At 37.5% G+C, this 19,134-nt stretch overlaps 1 protein-coding gene across 1 annotated transcript; it reads right to left on the minus strand.

Annotated features, from left to right (window-relative positions):
• Positions 1 to 9,164: 9,164 nt before the first annotated feature.
• Positions 9,165 to 10,103, minus strand: LOC129665686 (olfactory receptor 12-like). The gene is given in 1 exon segment (XM_055592493.1): positions 9,165 to 10,103. A coding segment is annotated over 1 exon segment (939 nt).
• Between the last annotated feature and the right edge of the window lie 9,031 nt (positions 10,104 to 19,134).

The raw sequence follows: 19,134 nt of genomic DNA on the forward strand, positions 1-19,134 counted from the left end.
AGAGAACAACTTCAGCTGATAAACAACTTCAGCAAAGTGGCTGGATACAAAATTAATTCAAAAATATCAGAAGCCCTCCTATATACCAAAGACAAAAGGGCCAAGAAAGAAATTAAGGAAACAACGTCCTTCACAATAGCCACTAATAAGATAAAGTACCTTGGTGTGACTCTAACCAAGGAAGTGAAAGACCTGTTCAAAAAATACTTTAAGTCTCTGAAGAAAGAAATTTAAGAAGATAGCAGAAGATGGAAAGATCTCCTGTGTTCATGGATGGATAGGATTAACATAGTGAAAATGGCCATCCTGCCAAAAGCAATCTACAGATTCAATGCAATTCCCATCAAAATACCAACATAATTCTTTACAGACCTTGAAAGAACAATTCTCAACTTCATGTGGAAAAACAAAAAAACCCAGACTTGCTAAAACAATCCTGTACAACAACAGATCGTCTGGAGGTATCTCCATTCCTGATCTCAAGCTGTACTACAGAGCAATAGTAATAAAAACTGCATGGTTTGGCATAGAAACAGAATGGTGGATCAATGGAACAGATTAGAAGACCCAGAAATGAATCCACACACCAACAGATTCTTGATTTTTGATAAAGAAGCCAAAAACCATACAACAGAAAAAAGACAGCATCTTCAACAAATGTTGCTGGTCTAACTGGATGTCTACATGCAGCAAAATGCAAATAGATCCACACTTATCACCCTGAACCAAACTAAAGTCCAAGTGGATTAAACACCTCAAAAACCAGACACACCAAACCTGTTAGAAGAAAAAGTGGGGAAGAGCCTAGAACTCATTGTCACAGGAGACAACTTCCCTAAACAGAATATCAACAGCACAGGCTCTAAGATCAACAATCAGTAAATGGGACCTCATAAAACTGAAAAGCTTCATCAGAACAAAACGACAGCCTACAGACTGGGAAAGGATCTTCACCAATCCTGAGAGAGGGTTAATATCTGAGAGAGGACTTATATCCAGAATATATAAAGAACTAAAGAAGTTAAACACCAACAAATCAAGTAATCCAATTAAATAATGGGGTACAGAGCTAAACAGAGAATTCTCTGTAGAGGAACATAGAATGGCAGAGAAATACTTAAAGAAATGCTCAACATTCTTATTCATTAGGGAGATGAAAATCAAAACTACCCTGAGGCTTCACCTTACACCCATTAGAATGGCTAAGATCGAAAACTCAAGTGACAACACATGTTGGAGAGGATGGGGAGAAAGGGGAACCCTCCTCATTCCTGGTGGGAATGTAAACTTGTACAACCACTTTAGATAGCAATCAAGAGGTTTCTCAGACAATTAGGAACAGCACTTTTTCAAGATCCAGCTATTCCACTCCTAGACATATATCCAAAAGATGCTCATGTACACAACAAGGACATTTGTTTAACCATGTTCATATTAGCTTTATTCGTAATAGCCAGAATCTGGAAACAACCCAGATGTCCATGAACTGAGGAATGGATACAGAAATTGTGGTACATTTACACAATAGAATACTACTCATCTATTAAAAACAAGGAAATCATGAAATTTTCAGGCAAATGTTGGGATCTAGAAAAGGTCATCCTGAATGAGGTATACCAGAAATGGAAAGACACATGGTATATACTCACTTCAAGTGGATACTAGACCTATAATATAGGATAAACATACAAAAATCTGGACACCTAAAGAAGCTAAGCAAGAAGGAGGTCCCTGGGTAAGATGATCAATCCTCACTCAGAAAGACACACAGGATAGACATTGGGAAAAAAGAGGAAACAGGAAACAGTAAAGGAGTCTATCACAGAGGGCCTCTGAAATATTTTACCCAGCAGCGTACCAAAGCAGATGCTAACCAAACTTTGGGCAGAGTGCAGTGAATCTTAGGAAAGAAGGGGAAGGTAGTGGGACCTGGAGAAGACAGGAGCTCCACAAGGAGAGCAACAGAATCAAAATATCTGGACACAGGGGTCTTTTCTGACCCAACCAGGAACCATTCTTGGATATAACCTAGAACCCCTACTCAGATATAGCTCATGGCAGCTCAGTATCCAAATGGGTGTTCTAGTAAGGGGAACAGGGAATGTCTCTGACATGAACTCAGTGGCTGGCTCTTTGACCACCCCAACCCCTGAAGGGAGAGCAGCCTTGCCATGCCACAGAGGAGGACAATGCAGCCAGTCCTGATGAGACCTGATAAGCTAGGGTCAGATGGAAGGGGAGGAAGACCTCCCCTATCAGTGGACTTGGAGAGGGGAATTTGAAGAGATAAGGGAGGATGGGATTGAGAGGGAATGAGAGAGGAAGCTGCAGCTGTGATACAAAGTGAATAAACTGTAATTAATATAAAAAATAAAAATTTAATTTAAAATAAAAAATAATTTTTGTAGAAGAACAGATATTTCTCATAATTTCTATAACAAGGATAATTTTCAGTCTCAGCGTCCAAAATTAATATTTGAAAGGACCATACCCAATCCACTGTCACAGGAAGTTCTAAATTAACACTTTAATTAATGTTTTATTTAGGTATGAATAAAATATAAACATGAATAATCAATTTTTCTTCTTTTAACTCTCAGATTTCATACTATTGATTAAATTACTGCATTTTAGTGAAACTCTTTTCCAAGTAAAAGGGACAGAAGAAAAGGAGTAGCAGCTCCTGTATACTAATGTAGGTTAAGAAGATATACAAACACACATTAAATTATGTCTGTGTCTTAATTTTTGTGGTTATGATAAGATACTCTGACAAAATCAGCTTCAGGGAGAAAAGATTTATTTGAACACATATTTTCAAGTTAAAATCCATCATTTTGTGTGAACCACAGGGGTAGCTACTTGAAACAGCTGATTATATTTTATTCATAGTCAAAAGGCAGAAATCAATGAATCCCTATCCTTAGTTCTTTCCTTTTCAATCAGTTCATTAACTTAATCCATTTCAGAAAATCACACATAGGCATGTCCACAGGCCAATGAAATCTGTACAGTGAGATTCCCATCCTAGGTGATTGAAGATCTGACAAAGTTGACAATTGAAAAGAAACATCAAAGGATGACAGGAATAATTATTCTAATGTGCAACAAGTTTAAAGAAAACAGTACACAGTTTTATGCACAAAAGTGACTAATGTGTTAAATGAAAATAGAAACAGAGCATATATAACAATAATAATTGAAAGATCAAATATGTTACATACCAGAGCTATAGATCTATAGCAGCATTCAGCAATGATTGTTTCTAGTCTGTGTGATTACTTTTCACATTATACCAAATGTACTGAGCTGTCAAGACTGTCTGTAATGGCAGGCGCCATGCAGGAGGAGCGGCAGTGGACAGGTGGCCTTCTGGGAGAAGGTCCACTGTTTTGCATGGCTATAGTTAGTGTACCTTGGAGAGGCCTGGCCCCCAGGGCTTTGTTTCTGCATTGCTTCCTGTTGCTGATGTGCCTTCTCATGTTTGTCATTGCTATATTCCCCACATATCTGGCATGATGTGATTGGGTATGGGGAGACATTCCCTGCCTGTAGTCTAGTGTGATTGTTTCCTGGGTGATAGTCCACTTATTCAGGCAATTTTCCTGCAGATCAACATGAAGATGAACTTTCATGAAATAATGCTGTTTAGATTAATCAAGGATTTTACATAATTCCTGATTTGACTTACATAGTTTTAGAAAGTTAGGTTAAGATGGTTTTGTCAGTAGCTCTAATGTAGATAACCATGAGGAACAGTTTAAAGTTTAGAAAAGTTTACTCTTAATAGCTGGCTAGGGACTTTTTCAGTTTAGAGAGCAAGAACAATATACCAATTAGCATTGGCTGATGTGACTCTCTCACTAAAGCTGGGCTGGTGATGATTAATTTCTTGAATCCATTTTGCCCTCAGCCTCCTGATATGATTTAATAAAAATTGTTAATAAATGGATATGCACCTTGAGGAATTAAATTAGAAATTACTGTTTTTATATAAAAGTTTAGATTTCTGATTCTTTTAAGATTTTTATAAGTTTTTAATTGATTCTTTCTTTGTAACTGAACATTGCAGCCTTGTAAATAAAAAAAAAAGTGGCTGAGAAAATTGCCTTGCTTGCGTATACTTTGTTAATCTATAACAAGTTGCTTAGTTACAGTGTATGTGGGTCTTGGGAACAACTTGTTTTACACTCTTAATACACAAAACATTTCATCATGTGAGGGTATTGGGGAACATATTATTATGCATTGAAATAATTCACTTAAAGAAAAACAGAATGTAATCACACTGCAGTTTTTGTTTTTGTTTGTTTTTTTACTGCTTGAAAGATTTTACTGGGATACATAGCTGAATAAGAACAAATAAAGTTGTTGGAGCAATTGGAGTTTGCTCCACTCACCAAATGTGTATATGTAAAATGATTGGAGCTTATTTATTCTAGTTTGCTCCAACCATCCAATATAGATGTGTGTGTATTTGAATGTATGTAAATTGCTTGGAGGCACTGAAGCTTTGCTCCATCCATTAAATGTGTGAATATGCGTATGTCAGTCTGTCTATCTGTATGTATGTGTGTATGTCTGTGTATATATCTGTCTGCCCACATGTATGTATGTATGCATGTATGTATACATGTCACATTGTTGGAATTTGTTGTAACTTGCTCATTGGAGCTTGTCTGGCTTCATTCATCGTGTGTGTGTGTGTGTGTGTGTGTGTGTGTGTGTGTGTGATTATTTTTTTCCTTTTCTTTCTTTTTATATTGATGGCTACAGTACTTCCAGCTCAGAAAATAAAGTTTTGTACCCTCAGAGAAAGTCTGCTGAGTGATCAAGCACTGACTCTACATATACCTCCTCAATCTACCTGACCTGTTAAAACTAGTCTTCGGCACTGTGGTACACATACTTATATAAGAGCATTTATTATTGGTTAATTATCCTCTCCTTGGAGGATATAAACTAATGTCGGTGCATGTCAGATATGGCACTGAGAGAGGCCAATGAGAAGTTTTCACCTAAGACTGCCTTGGTTGACCAATGTGTCCCCTGGGGTTAGTTACAGGAGAATGAATAATCCCGCAAAGGCAGATGCATTACTGAAAAGTCATCCAGCATAGTGACAAATCATGAAACCTTTGTCTCTGAAGCTCCTTGCCAATAAACCCCACCAGATATTCTCTCCTTGCCAGCAATCCTCTCTACTTTTACACCTTAGAGAGGGGCCTTTCGAATTTTGAAACTTTCTTCACTTGCTGAACGTAGTAATTTCTATGAGATTTCAGAGCATTGGAAGTTTTGTTTAGTTTCTTATATGAGCTCCTTCCTCCTCCCTCCAAAAGGAAATGTTCTAGCCCAAAGAAAATATTCACTCACAATTTACAGCTTCTTCTAGCTTCTACATTCTTTTCTGCTATCTCTTCCATGATGTTCCTTATTCCTGAGACTGTGATGTAAGATGCCAGATTAGTTTCTTCCACTAATCCTTGAATATCAGGCCAGTGTCACAGTCACTTATTTCTAAAAGCTTGAACAGTTGTGAGTATTTGCAGTAACCACCTTGCACTGAAAAACGTAATTGATCAAGGCTAAAGATAACAGGAGGCTGTAGGCACAAACAGAAATGTGTACAGGGGAGTTTGGCGAGTGCGTCATATCTATTTTTTAAATATATCAGTGTTCTTATCACTGAGACATAGGACTTTTCTTTCACAGAATTTTGTCCTGTCTTGAAGTATCCGAAGCAGGCTTCATGTCTATTCAAAAGCACTTTTTTTGAATCCATAATAATTTGACACTACTGTACCATTGACCTCTTTTCCTGACATGTTAGCAATGTAACATACAGGATCCATAACTGATCAGGATTGTGAATGAAAATCAATCCCCTAAAATGGGCAAAGGAACTAAGAAAGTCAGCTAGCAAATACCAGCCACTTCCATCACAGTTTGATTTCCTCATGCCCTGCAACCAAAGCTTGCAGTGCCCTCAACAAATTTGGCTTGCTCTATAGTTCTGACAAGAAGGAGCCAACAGCAGTGAGAATAGCCTTATGGTTTGAAAGGCTTCCCTAACCAAAAATTCATAGGGAAGTAGCTCACTCCACCACTGAGATTTTCATTCATCAACATTATGGCTCCTCCACATGTACCATTGTTAAAACTCCTCAACTATGTTTGTCCTTCTATAAGCTTCCAAATCAATGTGACTTTCAAAGCATAACATATAATGAAAATAAAATTTATAAATAATAAACATGATCCTTAAAAAATCATCATCTTCCATTATAAGCAAATTCCTATAAGTTTGGTGTTCAGTAGATAATGAAATAATAAGATAAAACAGCATGGTCCTGTACAGCATGAAAGATCCCATAACTTGAATGAAAAGAGCAATGTTGGAAGATATCAGTACCATATCTAGCACTTTCTAAATCACAGTCATTTTCCATGAACCCTTTAATGTCCTCATCCTGAGGTTTGGATATTGCTGTCAGACCACTGCACATCTCCATATCCCCAGTGGTCTTAGTGAGGCCAACTTGCACTCCTTAGGCCAGCTAAAGCTAAAGAGGAGTCAGGCTCCAATCTTGATTCTCTGTTAGCCTGAGAAGGTGCTTCTTCTCAGGATGCTGAATGTGCTCTGGGTTAGGTAAACATTTTTCACCACCAATAATTTTTTTTTTGCTTGGGAAATGTGCACGCAGCATACTCTTTGGGGGATTAACTGTTTAATCTTTGTAAGCTGTTTTTGTCCTGTGTGTCTTATGTGAACAGTTGCTGAGCTTTCTTCAGAAACTGAATGGCACACCATTTGGCTCTCTGGCAGTGTTTTCCTTAAAACATCTTGCTAATTGAGAAACTTTCCATATTTGCCTTCAAGAGACCCAGGTGAGCACTGTTGATATCTGTTTTGCCCCTTTCTTTTTCTCCACCAACTGCTTTATGAAACCAACTTAAGTGAAGGCCTAATTCATTCAGATTTTCTAGAACCTTTCCTATTTCATAAAGATCATGCCCAATTATGGAGTTCAGCAAATGTACTCAGACTCAATACCAGTCTCAAGGTCTCTTCTGCATCATCCATTTTATTAAAACTCCTCTGTTAACCAAACATCAAATGCTACATTGTGCATATTAAGTTACCTCGGTATACTAGTTATTCTTCTATTGTTTTCTAACTTCTTATATTCATGGCCTCAGAGAGAAATAACCAAATGTTCCTTGACTCTTATAACCAGTCTGTCAGGAAATTAGTTTCTTTTTATTGCTTCAGGTTATGGAACCTGTCTCAAGGAAGAAAGGGTAGATATATTACTCTGTTTCTCCACTTCCATAGCACTCAGAGTTCTTTCCATCCCTATGTCTCCCAATCTCAGAATTCAGGCTTTAAAATGTCCTTTTATTCTTTGCTTATTTTTTCCATAATTAAAGGAGTTCAGATACAGAGTACTTTCTGATTATCACAGTTTCCTGTCATTACTGAGGTCCCCATATGCATGATGCATCAAGGACTTCCCCTTTCTCTGTGTTAAAAGTTAGACCTGAGTGGTATTCTATCACTTCAACCTTTTCTCCTCATTGTTCAGTTCTTACCATGAGTTCCAAGTCCTTGGATTCCAGGAAAGATTGTTTATCACATTTCTAATTTGTGCAATCTTGCCATTGCATTATGATAGCTACAATAAGTGACACCCTTTTCATTCTTCTTTTTGCCACCTTCCTTGACAAATTTCAGACTAATGATTAAGCATCCTCATGTGTTTTTCCTGCTGTACTTTTTCTTTTACATAGCTAAGTTTTTTCAGGACAGCCATCTCTGCCTTAGCTGCATGTCTTAATGTCTATAGTAAAGATAATTAAACAATTGCCAGAGTCTGATTACATTCCCAAATCTTAAATACTTTCAATAACCACAATATACTCCATAGTTCACACCCATTAGGTGCTATCCTTATACTTATGAAGTTGTCTCCATTCAGTAATGAGACATGCCACCATGTTCTTCATAGAGAAAGATTGTATGGATTTCCTCTGAAAACACAATTTAGTTTTGGATGGGTCATTCTTGGTTTTACCCATCACAAAGCATATCCAATTGCCACTACAGCAAGGAAGCATGCCATCTCATTACACATGGGGAATTGTAGACATATACAGACTGTCTGAATGAACACTTCACCTCAGATAGATTAGTCCTTGTCTTCTATCTCAATATCCAAAGAACTCTCAACTCATCCTTGGCTTTATTTCATCGTCTCTCTTTGAGTACTAATTGTGTTATGTAATTTTTCTTGTGAAGACAAGAATAAATGTCTATCCCAGTTATTCTATGAAAGTCTAGCTTGTCAGACCAATAAATTTATTTGAGGGTATTTGTAGGAGGATAGATCCCATAAAGGTAGCTAAATCATCCTAAAATCCACCCTACTTTTACTGGCACCTCATGAAATCTACACCTATGCAGCTTTCTGTTCAAGGTATAAACAGCTCCATTAAAGAGAATCTTATTTCCCTGACAGTTGTTTACTCTTTCATATCCTAAAGCCTATTAAGTTTCATGAACTTTCTGAGTCATTTAAGTTTTATTTAACTTGCAGAGTCCTATGAGTCTCTCTCCTTCCTGCAAAAAAACATGTTTAAATTAATAGAAAATAGGTATACAGGATCTTATTTAATATAATACTTTATATTAAGAGGAGTAATGCTAAAATACAGTTTAACAGAATACTATTGCCATGTATTTGTGTGAAGAAATGCTTCACATACACTTTTGTTAGCTCCAAAGATGATAGTTCCTCGAATATAAGTGTGGATACTTGGGCCACAATAAGCTTTCATACCAAATGTATGTTCTGATCATGTTTTCATTTAGCCACTATCACAATGTCTTTAAAAAAATGAGTTTATAAAAAATGCTTTTATAAAAGGAGTGTAATATACATATATGGCAAAAGTTTTAACAATTATATAGGATAAATTTTCATATTTACTACTTAGTCAAATGAAATTATATTATAAAGTGAAATTTTATATGCTTTCATATATTCAAAACAAAATTATATTCAATGCATCTGTACTAGAATTATTGCTATATAAAACTTATGAAATTATGTTTGTTGCCATATACAACTTAGAAAAAAAATTTCCACTAAACAAAGGCTTCATAAATAACACTGAGAACATTTTTCACCTAATATTTTTTGTGCAGCATCTTTCACATCTTTATTTCTTAGACTATATATTAAAGGGTTCAACATGGGTATTATGAGTGTGTAGAATACAGCTACAATCTTGCTTTTCTCTAGTGAGGAGATTGATCCAGGCTGTACATACATGAATAGCACAGTTCCATAGAATAAACTCACCACTGCTATATGAGAGCCACAAGTGGAGAAGGTCTTACTCCTGCCATGGGGGGAGGAGATCTTCAGGACCGTGGCCAGGATATAGACATAGGAAACCAGAATAATGGTTGTGGTGGAGATGATGATGAGAGCAGAGAGAATAAACAGTACAATCTTGTTAACAAAGGTGTCAACACATGAGATATTGTTTAGAGCTGGGACATCACAGAAAAAGTGGTCTAGCCTGTTTTCTCCACAGAAACATAAGCTGAAGGTGAATCCTGTTTTTATCATTAAGTTTATGCATCCACAGATATAGGAGCCAGTTACCAACTGAATGCAGACCTTTTGGGACATCTGCACAGGGTAAAGGAGAGGGGAGCAAATGGCTGAGAATCAATCAAATGCCATAACAGCAAGAAGGAAGCCTTCAGTTGTAACAAACAAAGCAAAGAAGAAGAATTGGGCAGCACAGCCATTTTCATTTGTCAGGAAGTTGGCTAAGGTTTTGGGAGCAATGACTGTGGAATAGCAGAGATCTAAATAGGACAAGTTTCTAAGGAAGAAATACATAGGTGTTTGGAGTCTGGAGTCCATCTTAATGACAATTATCATGCTGACATTCCCTACCACAGCAACTATGTAGATCATCAAGAACATTAAGAATAAGAAGACTTGAAACTTTGGAGAGGCTCTGAATCCCAACAGGATGAATTCTGTTATCTCTGAGTAATTTTGCTTCAGTCCCCTCTCCATAGCTAACATGAAAATACAACTGTAAAAAGGGAAAATAAAATAAGTGAGGAGTCAGAATTCCATTTTAGTAAAAACAATTGCTGAATCAGCATGAAAGGAAACTTAGCCTGTTCCTTTTATTTTATAAAAGATAATGAACATAAACAATCTGTCCTTATTGCTAAAGTCTTCCCAATGAATAGCTTAATGCAGTGAGGGTCTTTCATTACACCTATGTGTAAAGGCAGATAAAGTATAATGATATAGGCAGATTGGTCCTCTAAGTCCTATGCAGAGGAATAGGAATTCCAGAAAAATGTCTGGAATCAAGAGTTTTGTTTTAGACAACCCCCCCCCTTGATTTTACCATCTGCTTACTGTCATTAAAATTTGTGATTAATCAATGGTTGATACATATAAGGTGATATAAATGCCAAAGTAAGTCATTGTTTTGTTTGTATTTCCTAAACACAATGAAATAAGACTCTCATTTTGGTCCTCACGTATCTCTCCTTCTTGCCTTCCTTCTGTTTCTTGTTTCTAGCATTCATTAATTAATTTCTTCTTTTCTATTGCATCCCTTCTTTCTTTTCTCAAACTTTTCTTTCTCCTTTCAATCTTTATCAATATAAAATTGCAAGTAGAGGAGAAAATTTGAACACAGGGGTCTATACTCCAACCAAGTATCATGCATGGAGAAAACCTAGAACCCCTGCACAGATGTAGCTCATGGCGGTTTAGTATCCAAGTGGGTTCCATAGTAATGGGAGAGGGACTGCCTCTGACATAAACTGATTGGCCTGCTCTTTGATCACCTCCCCCTGAGGGGGGAGCAGCCTTACCAGGCCACAGAAGATGACAATGCAGCCACTCCTGATGAGATTTGATAGGCTAAGATCAGAAGAAAGGAGAGGGGGACCTCCCCTATCAGTGGACTTGGGGAGGGGCATGCATGAAGAAGGGAGAGGGAAGGTGGGATTGGGAGGGGAGGAGGGAGGGCTTTATGGGGAGATACAAAGTGAATAAAGTGTAATTAATAAAAGTTAAAAAAATGCAAGTAGAGACTTCTTAAGTCTGACAGAGAAATTATCTTTGTAGAAAGAACTCTATGTGTGCAATGGTACATACATTTATAAAGTTAAAAGACAACACAAGTCAATTTAAATATAACTCCTATTTAAAAAGTAAAAATAACAATTTAGTTAAACTTCCAGTTATTTTAACTTAAACGTATACTATTAAGACTGTGCTTTATTCTTAAGTAAAATACAGTGTATATATAGAAAAAAGAAAAAATTTTCCAACTTTATGACTTATAAATTTAAAATGTTAAGAATATTTTTAAGAAACTCAGGGTCACTAGGGTAAGAAACATGCTCATCTACTACTCAATAATTAATCTCAGAATAGAAAAGAATACTTATAAACAACGGTTCAATCATCTACTATGACGTTGATTTTTAAATTGTATATTATATAAAGTTTACAACATGTTTATATTAAATAACTTTTGGAATAATTGAAATCATAAATTTATACTCACAAAATGTCTCATAATTGCTCTTGTTGATATTGAAAATTCACTATGAATTTTCATATGTTAATGCATTTTGAACCTTTGAAAGTATATTAGAGTAAGATTGGTATGTATGTAATAGTTGACCCTCTTTAATACAAAGGTTAATAATTATTTAACTGACTAATATTCATAAGTAGAGAAGTGATTAAAATGACCTGTAGCAAGGACTATTGACTAAAAAAGCAGTTTTCTTTGAATACATATTTTACATAAAGAAGTTCCTGATTTTATCAGAATTATCAAAACAAGGTTTAGAAATAAAAGCTGAAAGAAGTCAGTGTACATATTTAAAAAAATGAGATGTAAGTATCTTTACTTGTTATCTTGGTAAACACTGTACATAAATTTAATGCTTATGAGTACATTAAAAGATAAATAGAAACAAACCTTTCATTACCTGAAGTTATTCCACAACACTAATTGTAATTCCTTAATATCAAGTTCCTGATTCAGATTTTCTGGCATTATCAAAAATTATAGAAGATATCTTAAGGTCATGTTTGACAAACTCATATTTTCCTGTACTATTTCACTGACTCAAGCAGCAAGTAGTCCTGGAATGAATCCAGAAAGAAATTTCCCTGTGGAAATGAAAATTAGAGATGAGTAGGCATTGCCTTCATAAAATATTCCATGGAGATCAGAAGTCTCTATCATCCAATAACATACTTTGTGTCATGATGTAGAAAAATGAAAATAATGAAAAGAAATAGAATAAGGAAAGAAGGAAAAAAAGGAAAAATATTATTAATTAATGAACTTATTAAACCTTTGGAAAATTAAAAATGCTCTCTGGAAGACAGGATGAATTACTTTTTATACAGAAGAAACTAATAAAACAGGCACAGGGTGACATTTGGTTCCTTTCTTAAATGTGCTGTGTTAACCAAGATATAATCTTAATATAGAAAAGTTCAATAATGTTTGAGTAGATTATAGATTTTACATTTATAGACTCATTTCTTGTATGTTTGTGTTATATGTACATGTGTCTTCATATATGTGTAGTAATATATTCATGCATACACTTTCTTGTGCACATAGATATGGAAGCCAGAGGCTGACTTAGAGCATCTTCCTCAGTGACTTTCTAGTGACCTTAAGTTAGTTTGAGATGATTTATAACTGAATGTGAATATCACCATTGTAGCTAGACTAGATATCCATTGAACTTGGATTTGCCTACTTTTATGCCTGCCCTGTCCTCCAGAGCTGGAGTTCCAGATGCATACCACCACACATGGCTATTATAGGGGCTCTGTGGGACTGAACTCAGATCTTCATGTTTGCCCAACAGGCAATTTATCCACTGAGCCTCTCCCCAGCCAGGGACCTATTTCTTATCTCTATTGTAAATTACAATGTGCTGATATTAGTGAAGAGACAATTAATATTAAAAATATGTATTTTAATTAATTTATTTATTACAGTTTATTCACTTTGTATCCCAGCTGTAGCCCCCTAACTCATCTCATCCTAGTCACATCCAGCCTCCCTCTTCTCCCCCTATACCCTTTCCCTAGTTCCCTAATAGGGCAGGTCCTCCTCCCCTTCTATCTGACCCTAGCTTATCAGGTCTCATCAAGGCTGGCTGCATCATCATCTTCCTCTGTGGCTTGGCAAGGCTCCACCCCCAAGAGGGAGGTGATCAGAGAGTCAGCCACTGAGCTCAGGTCAGACACAGCCCCTGTACCCCTTACCAGGGAACACACTTGGAAACTGAGCAGACACACTAAATCTGTATGTATATATACATATATATATATATGTATATATATATATAAACAATGTATTTTTAAAACTGGCTAATGAGTTAATGAAATGGGCTACAAAAAGTATACATTGGGTCACTATCTTCAGGCACAAGAAGTGTTAATAGAAATTGTACCAGGCCACAGAGGAAGACAATTCAGCCATCCCTGATGAGAACTGATAGGCTAGGGTCAGATGGAAGAGAACTTGGAGAGGGGCATGGGAGATGAGAGAGGAAGGGTGGGGTTGGGAGGGAATGAGGGAAGGGGCTACATCTGGGATACAAAGTAAATAAACTGTAATTAATATTAAAATTAAAAGTAAAAAAAGAAAAAGAAGAAATTGAGTTTAAAAACTCTAGGCCCCTGGTTACAGGAAGGCGTGGCGGTCCCTGGGAAGACATGGGAGTGAAACTAGCTGAGACTCCTAGCAGCAGGTGATACTGAGACTGGCATCCTAGAGCCAGGCAGGCTTTCAGTGGAAGGAGGGGCACCAATCCACCCACAAAACACTACACCTAAAATTTGTCCTGCCTACAAGATGTGTGGAGATAAAAGATGGAACAGATTGAGAGAATAGCCAACAAATGACTGGACCAACTTGAGACCTACCCCATGGTAGAAGTCCAACTCCTGACACTGTTAATGATACTCTACTATCTTGCAGACAGGAGCCTAGTGTGACTGTCATCTGAGAGTCAGATAATGAAAACAGGTACAGAGTCCCACAGCCAAATATTAGAAGGAACTCAGGGAGTCTTGTGGAAGAGTCAGGGGAAGGCTTGAGGTAACTGGAGGGGGTCAAGGACACCACAAGAAGACCTACATAGCCAACTAACCTGGGCCCATAGGGTCTCATAGAGACTGAACCATCAACCAAAGAATATTCATTGACTGGTTCTAAGCCTTCTACACTTATGAAGCTGAAGGGTTGCTTGGTCATCAAGTGGGTCCCCTAACAATTGGATTGGAGGTTATCTCTAACTTGAACCCTGTTACCTTCCTCTGGATACTACTACCCTAGCAGATCTGCCTTGTCTTGCCTCAGTGAAAGAGGAGGCACTTAGTCCTGATGCAACTTGATATGCCAAGGTAGGTTGGTACCTGGGAGTACCAGGTGGGGAGAAGAGGGTATGGAGGAAGTGGTGAGAGGTTTGGACTGAGAAAAGAGAAGGGAATAGGGTGGCAATTGGAGTGTAAAATGAACAAATAAATAAATTAAAGAAGAAGAAAAAAAGACTCCAGATGAAAAAGTTTTCTGGTTGAATTTTTGGGATCACTCGTGTATACTGTCATAGCATCTGCAAATAGTGATACTTTGACTTCTTCCTTTCTGATTTGCATCCCCTTGATCTCCTTTAGTTTTCTTATTGCTCTAGCTAGGACTTCAAGTACTATGTTGAAGAGGTAGAGAGTGGGCAGCCTTGCCTTGTCCCTGATTTCAGTGGGATTAAGTTTCTCTCCATTTAGTTTAATGTTGGCTATAGGCTTGCTATATATTGTCTTTACTATGTTTAGACATGTGGCTTTTATCCCTGATCTCTCCAAGACTTTAAACATGAATGGGTGTTGGATTTTGTCAAATGCTTTTTCAGCATCTAAGGAGATGATAATGTGGTTTTTCTCCTTCAGTTTGTTTATAATGTGGATTACTCTGATGGTAAGGTATGTTTCTTGATGGTAGAATATTGATGGATCATGGTTTTTGCTTTGTTTCAAATGGGATAGTTTAAATAATTTCATTGTGCTATTGAGACTATTAATACTCTGAATTATTGTTGAAAATGTTGCTAATTTCTGTGATTTTGTTGATTTATGATGTTTTCTTTGATCTCTTTTGATTAACAGTTTTGGCATTTTTTTTACTTGATCCAGTGACCCTTTTAACTATATTTATCCTTCTACTCACTAAAGTGCTTCTTTTTATATTTATGTAGAGTTCATTTACCAGTCATTAATTCCTTAAATTTGCTTTTATTAGAAAGGTTTGTTCCTCCTTTATGTTTTATTTTTTTAAGATTGTATTTATTATTTATACAACATTCTGTCTACACACCAGATCTTACTATATATGGTTATGAGTCACCATGTGGTTGCTGGGAATTGAACTCAGGACCTTTGGAAGAACAGTGAGTGTTCTTAACCTCTGGGCCATCTCTCCAGCCCCCTCTTTTATTTTTAATAGACAGTTTTTCATAATAGTCTGAGCTGAGAGTTGTGATGTTTCAGGACTTGAAAATCATGCTTTTAGTCATTCTGACTTTACATTTTTCTGTTGAATATGGACATGTTATTCTAATGGGCCTGTCTTATAAGTAACAACATTTCCTTGTTTTTAATTGCTGAGAAGTATTCCTTTATTTAAATGTACCACAATTTTTGCATCCGTTCCTCCACTGAGGGACATCTGGGTTGTTTCCAGGTTTTGGCTATTGCGAATAAAGCTGCTACGAACATGGTTGAGAAAATGTCCTTGTTGTGTACTTGAGCATCTTTTGGATATATGTCTAGGAGTGGTAGACCTGGATCTTGAGGAAGCACTACTCTTAATTGTCTGAGAAAGCTCCAGATTGATTTCCTTGTACAAAGTGGTTGTACAAGTTTACATTCCCACCAGCAATAGAGGAGGGTTCGTTTTTCTCCACCTCTTCTCCAGCATGTATTCTCACTTGAGGTTTTTATTCTTTCTTCTTATTTTTTATTTAATAGTTTTAATTTTTTATATTAATCACAGGTTCTTTACTTTGTATCCCAGCCAGCCACAGGCGCTTCCCTCATTCCCACCCAATCCCACCCTCTCTCCCTCATCTCCTCCCTGCCCCTCTCCAAGTTCACTGATAGGGGAGGTCCTCCTCCCCTTCCATCTGACCCTAGCTTATTAGGTATCTTCAGGGCTGGCTGTAATCTCCTACTCTGTGGCCTAGCAAGGCTGCTCCTCCCTCGGGGGTGGGGGGAGGCCAAAGAGCCAGCCATTGAATTCATGTCAGAAATAGTCCCTGTTCCTCTTACTAGGAAAACCCACGTGGATACTGAGCTACCATGGGCTACATTCGAGCAGGGGTCTAGGTTATATCCATACATGGCCCTTGGTTGGAGAATCAGTCTCATAAAAGACCCCTGTGCCCTGATATAATTGGTCCTTGTGGAACTCCTGTCCTCTCCAGGTCATACTAACTCCCCTTTTTTCACATAATTGCCTGCACTTGGCTGAGGGTTTGGTTAAGAGTCTCAGCATCTGCTTTGATACACTGCTAGGTAGAGTCTTTCAGGGGCCCTCTGAGGTAGGCTCTTGTCCTGTTATTTGTTTTCTCCTACTTCCAATGTCTATCCCATTTGTCTTTCTAAGTGAGGATTGATCATCTTACCCTGGGTCCTCTTTCTTTTTTATCTTCTTTAGGTGTACAGATTTTAGTATGTTTAGCCGATCTTATAGGTCTAGTACCCACTTACAAGTGAATATATACCATGTGTGTCTTTCTGCTCCTGGGATACCTCACTCAGGATGATCTTTTCTAGATCCCACCATTTGCCTGCAAATTTCATGATTTCCTTGTTTTTAATTGCTGAGTAGTATTCCATTGTGTAAAAGTACCACAATTTCTGTATCCACTTCTCCACTGATGGACATCTGGGTTGTTACACTAAATCGGTTAGAAGAAAAAGTGGGAAGAGCCTAGAACTTATTGGCACAGGAGACAACTTCCTGAACAGAACACCAACAGCACAGGCTCTAAGAGCAACAATCAATAAATGGGACCTCATGAAACTGAAAAGCTTCTGTAAAGCAAAGGAAATCGTCATCAGAACAAAATGACTGCCTACAGATTGGAAAAGGATCCTCGCCAACCCTACATCTGACAGAGGGCTAATCTCCAGTATATATAGAGAACTAAGGAAGTTAAAAGGCAATAAATCAAGCAATCCAATTAAAAAATGGGGTACGGAGCTAAACGGAGAATTCTCTGTAGAGGAATGTAGAATGGCAGAGAAACACTTAAAGATATGCTCAATGTCATTAGCCATCAGAGAGATGCAATCAAAACAACGCTGAGATTTCACCCTACACTCATCAGAATGGCTAAAATAAAAAACTCACGTGACAACACATGCTGGAGAGGTGTGGCGAAAGGGGAACCTTCCTCTATTGCTGGTGGGAATGTAAACTTGTACATCCACTTTGGAAATCAATCTGGCGCTTTCTCAGACAATTAGGAATAGTGCTCCCTCAAGATCCAGCTATACCACTCTTAGGTATATATCCAAAAGATGCTCAAGTCCACAACAAGGACATTTTCTCAACCATGTTTGTACAGCTTTATTTGTAATAGTCACTTGAGTTTTTTTATCTTAGCCATTCTGATGGGTGTAAGGGGAAATCTCAAGGTAGTTTTAATTTGCATCTCCCTGATGACTGAGGATGTTAAGCATTTCTTTAAGTGTTTCACTGCCATTCTTTTTCCTCACTCAGAAAGACACTGTCCATTCTGTAATGGACATTAGAAGAAGGAGAAAACAGGAAACAGGACAGGAGCCTACCACAGAGGGCCTCTGAAAGACTCTACCTAGCAGTGTATCAAAGCAGACACTGCGACTCATAACCAAATTTTGGGCAGAGTGCAGGGAATCTTAGGAAAGAGGGGGGAGATAGTAAGACATAGAGAGGACAGGAGCGCCTCAAGGAGAACAACAGAACCAAAATATCTGGGCACAGGGGTCTTTTCTGGGGCAGATACTCCAACCAAGGACCATTCATGAATATAACTTAGAACTCCTGCTCAGATGTAGCCCATGGTAGCTCAGTGTCCAAGTGGGTGTCGTAGTAAGGGGAACAGGAACTGTCTCTGACATGAACTCAGTGGCGGGCTCTTTGACCACCACCCCCCGAGGGGGGAGCAGCCTTGCCAGGCCACAGAGGAGGACAATGCAGCCAGTCCTGATAAGACCTGATAAGCTAGAGTCAGATGAAAGGGGAGGAGGACCTCCCCTATCAGTGGACTTGGAGAGGGGCATGGGAATAGATGAGGGAGGGAGGGTGGGATTGGGAGGGAATGAAGGATGGGGCCTCAGATGGGATACAAAGTGAATAAACTGTAATTAATATAAAAAATAAAAATTTAATTAAAAAAGAAAATAAGGAATTGGTGAATAAAACATAATTAGTCGAAAAAAGTGACAACATTTTTGTCTTGCAACTTTCAATGTACTTTATTTTGAACTTTTAATGTTTCAAATGTAGTCTATTATGGAAAGGTTTTTTGTTTTTTGTTTTTGTTTTTTGTTTTTTTCATTCTGTCAACTTAACTTTTTTGACCTTTAACTGCAAGATTTCTTTCTCTAGGCATAGAAAATTTTCTAATATAACTTTGCTGAAACTTTTCTACCTCTTTGGTACAGTGTTCTCATCCTTCTATGACCAATCCTAAGGTTAGGTTTTTCTGTTTTTTGTTTTTTATGTATCCCAAAGCTTCCATTGTTCTGTTTCCTTCATAGATGTTTACAAATGTATCATTGAATTGTATTGAGTAGTATAATTTCTCTGCTTTGTCTTCCAGCCTTGATACTCTATTTTCCACATGATCCATTCTATTAGTGAGGAGTTCTATTGAGGTATTATTTTTATGTTATTATTTTTAAAGTGTATGTGTGCATGCTCAGGAGAGTGTGTGAATGTGTACGTGTGTGTGTGTGTGTGTGTGTGTGTGTGTGTGTGTGTGTGTGTGTG

Source organism: Psammomys obesus, unplaced genomic scaffold (assembly GCF_907164565.1).
Source record: "Psammomys obesus unplaced genomic scaffold, mPsaObe1.curated_primary_1811, whole genome shotgun sequence".
Classification (NCBI taxonomy): domain Eukaryota; kingdom Metazoa; phylum Chordata; class Mammalia; order Rodentia; family Muridae; genus Psammomys; species Psammomys obesus.